General features: G+C 41.9%; 1 protein-coding gene across 1 annotated transcript in view; it reads right to left on the bottom strand.

Moving 5' to 3' along the window:
• Positions 1 to 7,903: 7,903 nt before the first annotated feature.
• The window catches only part of LOC142467505 (uncharacterized), a 23,533-nt gene continuing 22,598 nt past the window's right edge, over positions 7,904 to 8,838 (bottom strand). The window contains exon 7 of the mRNA XM_075573281.1: positions 7,904 to 8,022. Within this exon, the coding sequence (XP_075429396.1) occupies positions 7,949 to 8,022 (74 nt within the window). The 3' untranslated portion in view covers positions 7,904 to 7,948. The remainder of the gene's footprint in view (positions 8,023 to 8,838) is intronic.

The raw sequence follows: 8,838 nt of genomic DNA, 5'->3' as shown, positions 1-8,838 counted from the left end.
CGGTGTGTAAATCTGGTCTGTCTTCCACCTCTTGAGACCAGTACCATGGGCCATGGTCGCCGCACGCGCAGAGGCCACCCCCGCGCTCCTAAGCTGAAGCGGGGCTTTCCTGACTCCCTGTTGCCAAACGCCTGCTTGGACAATGTTTATTCTGACATCTCCTGTTCTGACCCTGGCTTGTACAACGATGATGCTGTCTTCTCCAATCCTGATCCTGCTACGTATGACTACGAACTTCGCAATCCGGATCAGCCTGCGCGGTCTAAGGTCGGTGCTTTTACAACCCCACCTCAGCCTCGCGGTCCGACCCTGGTTTGTGGCGAGCACAACCGTGACACACGGTAGGCGAATGTCCTCTTTTGAAACCAAGCCACGAATATCCGCGTCAAGAAAAGCAACATTCTCAGCAAATCTCTGCAAATAATTGTGGTCGCGATCACCCCAACCTGCAGGCCCTTTGCGACATTCAGTGAATAGTAAGGATCGCCATTTTCACTGGTGTTTTGGTTCTAAAATAAATGTTTTGGTTTTGCGGGAGCTTGATAGGTTGTTATTGTTACAAAAAAAAATGTTGCAAAACTTCACAGGTTTTTTCAGTTGACAACTCACAAGTTCTCCTAGTTTAATAAGAAAGTGACACTCAGAGCCTGGTTATTCTTAGTGAATAGTTTTGTAAAGGTTGTTCTAATACATGACGCCCCCTGCAAGTCTGACTTGAGATACTGTGTGCTGCAATGCTGATGTTTTTTCATATCTACCAAAGGCTCTCTGGCTCATAAGTCGCCCCAAAGGCAGCAGCCGAAGGGCAGCCAAAGGGTGTCGCAGTTTGCTGCCGTTCGCTGCTGGTGCAGCTGCTTGATTAATGGGTTGGGTAAAGTATTTCAGATGCATATTGAAGCATTTCTATCTTCACACATTTATACAACAAAAGACAAAAATACCCAATGCTACATCCAAATGTGACAAAATACATTGTTAAATACTTCAATATTAGTGTTCTCATGAGTAAGGATAATTTAGTTAAACCCTATGGCTAAAGCGTTATAAGCCTCATCTTATAACTATTCATTATTAATTATTATTCATTTTAATTTTCAACCGGTATCAGTTGGTTGGAGGTTGGTGGCCGCTCCTCCCTGGGGTTAAGCTTACCCCTCTCCACTTTTTAAGTAGCAGGTTTTTCAATGTACCTGTGCAGAACAGGTCCACTAAGACCATTCTCCCTCCTGCAGAGGTAAATGAGAATTTTCACAGGTAGTGTTAGGACCTGCATACTGGTCATGCTGTGATGTGGCTGTAGGCTTATAACGCTTTGGCCAAAGGATTTAACTTAATGACCCTTACTCATGAGAATACTAACATTGAAGTTATTAACTAGGTATTTTGTGACATTGGATGTAGTATTGGGTATTTCTGTCTTTTGTTGAATGCATTTGGCCATGCTCAGCAGCCTTCCTTTGGACACAAATATATATGATATGGTGGGATCTGGGGTTAGAGCTTGCAGGGACTGTGTCCATCTTTACACATTACCTGGTTACTCAGCTCTCCCTCCGCCACTCCCACTTACTGCTTCCCCAACACCAACTCCCTCACACATTACCTGCTCTCATAGCTCTCCCTCCGCACACTCCCACTTACTGCTTCCCCAACACCAACTCCCTCACACATTACCTGCTCTCACAGCTCTACTCTCGCACACTCCCACTTACTGCTTCCCCAACACCAACTCCCTCACAAATTACCTGCTCTCACAGCTCTACCTCCGCACACTCCCACTTACTGCTTCCCCAGCACAAACTCCCTCACACATTACCTGCTCTCACAGCTCTACCTCCGCACACTCCCACTTACTGCTTCCCCAGCACCAACTTCCTATTGAGGAACCAACCAGGAGAGGGGCAATTCTGGATTTGGTCATATCAAACAATGTAGAAGTAATAACAAATATTCAAGTCCTGGAACATTTGGGTAACAGTGATCATAACATGGTCTCATTTGAAATAAATGATCAAAAAACAGATTACTTGGGTTCAACAAAGACCTTCAACTTTGGAAAGGCAGACATTGTTAGAAAAGCACACTTATCAGTGTATACCATTGGGTAATACGTATAAAAGAAATAAGTCAAAACCAATGTGGCTAAATAAACAGGTAGGGGAGGAAATGGACAAGAAGAGGAAGGCGTTTAGATTCTTAAAGTCAGAAGGAACAGAGACATCGTATCAGAATTATAAGGAATGTAACAAAAATTGCAAAAGGGCAATCAAATTAGCAAAAATGGATAATGAAAAAAGGATTGCAATAGAAAGTAAGGTCAACCCTAAAAAATTCTTTAAGTGCATTAATAACAAAAAAATGAGAAAAGAAAATATAGGACCCTTTCAGTGTGAGATGGGTAGGCAGATTATTGGAGATAAGGAAAAAGCTGAGGTATTAAACAAATTCTTTGCCTCTGTGTTTACCAGGGAAGAATCAAGTTCAATAGTAGTGCCGCAGGAGGAAGCCGCAACCTCCATATTAATGAACAATTGGTTAACTAAGGAAGAAGTTCATAAGCGACTTGAAAAAATTAAAGTTAATAAGGCACCTGGCCCCGATGGCATACATCCAAGAGTTCTCAAGGAGTTAAACTCAGTAATAGCAAAACCATTATATTTAATATTCAAGGACTCCATTTCCACAGGCTCAGTACCACAAGATTGGCGTAAAGCAGATGTGGTGCCTATATTTAAAATGGGAGCTAGATCACAACCGGGAAATTACAGACCTGTAAGCCTGACTTCAATAGTAGGGAAACTACTTGAAGGTTTAATACGGGATAATATTCAGGAATACCTAATGGAAAACAAAATTATTAGTAATAGTCAGCATGGATTTATGAAGGATAGATCTTGCCAAACTAACCTTATTTGTTTCTTTGAGGAGGTAAGTAGGAATTTAGACCAGGGTAATGCAGTTGATGTGGTCTACTTAGATTTTGCAAAGGCTTTTGATACGGTTTCACACAAGAGGTTGGTGTACAAAATAAAGAAAGTTGGACTCAGTAATAATATATGCACCTGGATTGAAAACTGGTTAAAGGACAGACAACAGAGGGTTGTCATAAATGGAACTTTTTCAGGTTGGGCTAAAGTCGTGAGTGGAGTACCTCAGGGATCGGTACTGGGACCCCTGCTTTTTAACTTGTTTATTAATGACCTTGAGTTTGGGATCGAGAGCAAAGTCTCCATCTTTGCTGATGATACTAAATTGTGTAAGGTAATCAGAGCCGGATGTAATTTCTCTTCAGAAGAACTTGGAGAGACTGGAAATGTGGGCAGGTAAATGGCAGATGAGGTTTAATACAGATAAATGTAAGGTTATGCATTTGGGATACAAGAATAAAAAGGCGACTTACAAATTAAATGGAGATATATTGGGGGAATCCTTGATGGAGAAGGATTTAGGAGTGCTTGTAGACAGCAGGCTTAGCAATAGTGCCCAATTAGATTTATTTACATTAGAAAAGAGGCGTCTAAGAGGGGATATGATAACTATATACAAATATATTCAGGGACAATACAAGGAGCTTTCAAAAGAACTATTCATCCCACGGGCAGTACAAAGGACTCGGGCCATCCCTTAAGGTTGGAGGAAAGGAAATTTCACCAGCAACAAAGGAAAGGGTTCTTTACAGTAAGGGCAGTTAAAATGTGGAATTCATTACCCATGGAGACTGTGATGGCAGATACAATAGATTTGTTCAAAAAAAGGTTGGACATCTTTTTAGATGGGAAAGGTATACAGGGATATACCAAATAAGTATACATGGGAAGGATGTTGATCCAGGGATTAATCCGATTGCCAATTCTTGGAGTCAGGGAGGAATTAATTTTTCCCCTTAATGGGGTTTTTTGTTTGCCTTCCTCTGGATCAATAAGTATAGATATAGGATAAAGTATCTGTTGTCTAAATTTAGCATAGGTTGAACTTGATGGACGGAAGTCTTTTTTCAACCTCATCTACCATGTAACTATGCAACTATGTAACTCCCTCACACACTACCTGCTCTCACAGCTCTATCTCTCTCCCACTTACTTCTCCATCGCCAACTCCTTCAAGTAACACACAGCTATCCGAATCACACTAACCTTCTTGTCCCCCAGTTCCGTATGTTTCCCCTTGTCCTTCTTTATAGCTTGTAAGCTCCTTGGGGCAGGGCCCTCCTTACCTACTGTAACAATGTGTGTTTATTACTTAATATTTTTTTCGTTCTCCAACCTTAGTGTGGGAGTGTTACAGCGCTACGGAATATGTTGACGTGTTATAAATAAATGATAATACCAATAATACATGTGGCACTGCATTCATCCCAAGCATCCCCTCTGTGTATCAATGAATGATGGTAATATCTAGTAAAGTATCTAGCTGGTTTTTTTTTTTTTACAAAAAAATTGCTAAAAAAAGGGAAAGCTTTGCAATGTTTTTTTGCTAAGTATTAAAAGTCAATATGCAAGATCACGTGAGCCTTTATATAATGCCATTGTGCAAAATTCCAGTGAAAAGGGACCTTTTGTTGCAAGCAATTTTGTAATGCTAATTTGGAGATATTGAACAAAGTCAAACTCAATACTCTAATTAGTTACATGCATAACAATATCTTTTATTTCACAATGACATACATACATACTTTTTACTAAACACAGATGAGTTTACAATCTATGTTTGTGGTGCCTGAGGCATAGGAAAATAAGATAACTTGCTTGATGTCACTAGGAGCTGACACCAGGAATTGAACCAGGCTCCCCTGCTTGTAACTCAGTATCACTGTTATCAGTTGCTGCCTTAACTCACTGAGCCGCTCCATCAGTATGTTATAGGAAGTTCAGTATACTAATGTATGACCAACATTTAAATATGAGACAGTATGTGATTAACTATCTATATACATTCCAATCAAGAGTTTATTCCTTTTTTTTAAATTTTTTTTAATCTGCTTAAATATGGGATGTATAAATAACAAAAGCAAACATAAAAATTCAACAAAAGCAGGTAATTTACTGCCACCTGGTGGATATCGACAACCAAGTTATTTTACTTTTATATCTTAAATAAGTTATGGTGGGTAAAAAAGTGACAGCAAAACATGGGAAATCTTACATGTTTTTCTTTCTATTTAATTTTTAAAAAATAAATCAGTTCTGTAGTATTAGATAATAGTGACTGTTTTTTTAATTTTTTTTGTTCAACTCTTAATGCCATTTTTAATGAGTTTTAAAGCACCCTTTGATTTCTATACCATGATTTAGCTGACGTCCCCAGCAGTGCAAGATCTTTGTCACAATTTCTTGTTTGTGATCATTTGTTGTCAATATTCCTGGCAGGTTGAGCTGAAAACGAACTGCAACAATAGAGAGAAGGAGCGGCTCAGTAAGTAATGACACCTGGTTCAATTCAAAGGGCGTCGAGATCTTGGCAAGTCACTTTATCTCCCTGTGCCTCAAGCACCAAAAACATAGATTGTAAGGGGTGGGAAGGAACACCACATAGCATGGTAAACTTATCATATACAAGACAATGTCTCATTTAGGGATATTAACCCGAGTGCTGGATACATGATAAGAAATAAGTGAAGAAAGTCATCCATTATTTCAACTGTTTGTATTAACTTTACTTTCAGAGTGAAGGTGAATTCAAGAGACACTAAGGCCTAGGCCAGGGTGGCGCTGAGCGGGCGCGCTCATGTCTGCGGCAATGTGTGTGGCCAGCTTGCGCAGCGCTTACCTGCTTGCCAAGCAAGCAAATTTGAGTTTGCCGCTCGCACGTCACGTGAGCGGTTCGCCCAATGATGGCCACGCCCCTCTTGTGCGCACCTAGCCGGCCACGAATTGCCCGGCCGAGTAGGGTGCAGCGCAAGCGCGCCTGGCTGCAGCCTTAGGACACTTGGGAAGAAATTTAGCGCAATACAGTATCACATATGTAGCCCCCTGTAAACAGCTCAGGCTATACCTATCTTCCTTCTACTGCGGTAAGTCCTGTTAAGATCAGGCGCCAGTAATCATTATGGGTTTTCCCCCTTCATAGCCCTAACCTGAGTGGTAGACGCAGGCCTGGACTCTGCTGCAGGCGTGAGCAAGAGGGAGGTTCTGCTGACACCAGGAGGGGAGGGGCTAGCTCTATATTTAGCAGCCCACTCCGGGGAGTAGAGTTGTTCTTCGTCCTTGCTGTGTGCTGTGTTCCTCTCTTGTTGATGGTTCTTCAAAAGAGAGAGTAGTTTAGGAAGAGTTCGAGTGAGCAGTGATATCGAGAGTCTAGAGCTGCTGATTATTATGCCGTGAGCCACGAATCCTGCGGAACGGTCCGAGGAGTATCAGGAGGCTACGGGCTCCCCGGCGCAGTGTGCCAGATGAGAGCGAGAGGAACCAAACCGATAAGCGTCTAACAGTAGAGCTGGTAGAAGTATAGACTGGTGGACCAATGCCCTCACCCCGCTGCCAGGGGTGATGGGGAGAGAATTCAAGACCCACCTCGAGGCTAACCTCGGGGATGGACCACGGGGTATTGCAGCCCTAGCTCAGACCATCCTGTCGGCAGAGTGACTTGGAGGGAAGGGGAGGAGAAAGTCGTGGGAGGTGGGTTGTACCTCGCCCTGGCGATTGTATTGCGGCTGCTGGAAGCCTTATTGTTGGGATATTGTTGCTCTGTCAAATAAAGAGACTGTTCTGCATCCGTAAAGACTGTGTGTGATTTGGAGAGTATAACCCTGGGATCTGAGGGGTTCTTCTATACCGGTCCTGTCCCATTACCCTGGGAGTATAGAAGATGGAGGCGCTGCACCACTAAGATATCATGGAGGCTAACACCCCCGAAGCCCGGTCCTGGCTCCCCCACAACACCGCGGGAAGCTCAGGCCCTCCTGTTCCTCACAGGTACGCACCACACCGCATGTAATTAGCCCCCATGCACCCCTCACACTCCCGTAGAGACTGGGGGGGGGGGGGGAACAGGGTTACACATAATTATTCCTTTATTGTGTATATCGTATGATGCAAAACAATGCGGGCACTATCTCACGCACACTCCCTCTGTCATCACTGGGAGTTTGTGTGCGAGTCACAATCGCCTAGTTTCATGAATAACCCCCATAGTGTTAGTATTAATGTAAATACCGTACATTTTTGGAAAAGTAAAAAATACAATGGTTCATCTCAGCCAAATAATGTTGTGAGTGCATTGCGAGTCTATATGAATTCACGTTTATTTCTTAGCCAGCATATAAACATAGAAATGAATGAATACATTTCTTTCAAGTTAAAAGCTGTTTAGTTCGACGATACCGGGGGGTCTCAAACTCAGTCCTCAAGGACCACCAACAGGCCAGGTTTTATGGATATCCCTGCTTCAGCACAGGTGGCTCAATCAGTGACTCAGTCAGATTGAAACACCTGTGCTGAAGCAGGGATGTTGATAAAACCTGGCCTGTTGGTGGCCCTTGAGGACTGAGTTTGAGACCCCTAGCCTGAACCGTAGAAGAGACTCATCTTCTTGCAGGTATCAGTGAAACTATTTTAATATTCAGCATTAGAAGCTTTTCTAATACTGTGTTCATTGGATATAAAATATTTCCAGTGGCTTTAGTTCTCTCATGGGTTTACTTTACATTTGCAGTACATGTGTAATACATTTTTATAGGACACTACAAATTCTTTAATGATGGTCCTAATGCTAATTTTCACTGCTTGATGGGCCTGAAATGCATTGATATGCAATCCATTGAAAACACAGGTTTCCTCTTCACCATGGGGGGAAATCGTCTAGAACTAAACTTCTGTAATACTAATAACTGCGTAACTAATTAAGATCTGTGGCAAATAACGTTCTACTACACTAAATAACCCATGATAATACTAATACGTACATATGCAAAAAGAAATATTTTTAATCACGTAAAAGTCAAATGTAATTGTCAAAACCGTCTGATTCGTGATTTTTTTTTTTTCCCCCATTTATCGTCTTCATCAGTAGTTGCAGCTTCGGTATCTATGATACAAACAAATGTTGTGTGTTAAAGCAAAAATCCCTCCACCACCCCCCTCCCCCCACCAAGATGAAGTATTTTTTAATTTACCTTATATTATTGTTTATTTGAAACCACCAACATAATCCACAGCGTGGTACAATGGAGGCACAGAGTTATGTAAATGACAAATAGGACTTATATGACCCAGGGGTCCCTCTGAAACGCAAGGCTCTGTGGAACCTATGATTGCCAAGACATTTCCTATTTTACATTTGCCAGTACTTATAATGACAAACAAAGATGGCTGCGGGGGTCACCCAATCAGAAGCTGTACTGTCATCTCACGATGATGTCACAGCTTCCTGTTGGTAGCCAGGGTGAGGCTGATTCCAGCGGCCATACTGCTATTCCTTAACAAGAATTCTTGAAAGGATATTTCAAATTCCCTCTTGCTTCGGGTGTCCCACGTAGCTTGGTGTGAGGAAGCTCGGCTCCAGAAACCCCCCGTTAAAAAATAAGGCGAAAGAAAAATAAATATATATATAATGGAAATAGGCACTCACAGGTGCTTAGAATGAATACAAGGATTTATTTAACTCACATCAACGTCCCGGTCATATTTCAGGACCTTTCTGTTGATGTGTTAAATAAACACTTTTATTAATTCTAAGTACCTGTGTCTATTTCAACTTTATTTTGATTATCAATTCTCTATCAGTGCACCCAGGCAAGTTACTGGTCTGTTCTGCGAGCGTTGCCTCATATGCACTATGCACTAGATATATATATATATAATCAAAATCGTATACTCAATACCGCTCTGTGGCTAACAAAAT

This window comes from Ascaphus truei, chromosome 16 (genome assembly GCF_040206685.1).
Source record: "Ascaphus truei isolate aAscTru1 chromosome 16, aAscTru1.hap1, whole genome shotgun sequence".
Taxonomy (NCBI): Eukaryota; Metazoa; Chordata; class Amphibia; order Anura; family Ascaphidae; genus Ascaphus; species Ascaphus truei.
This window is presented reverse-complemented; position numbering and strand designations above follow the sequence as displayed.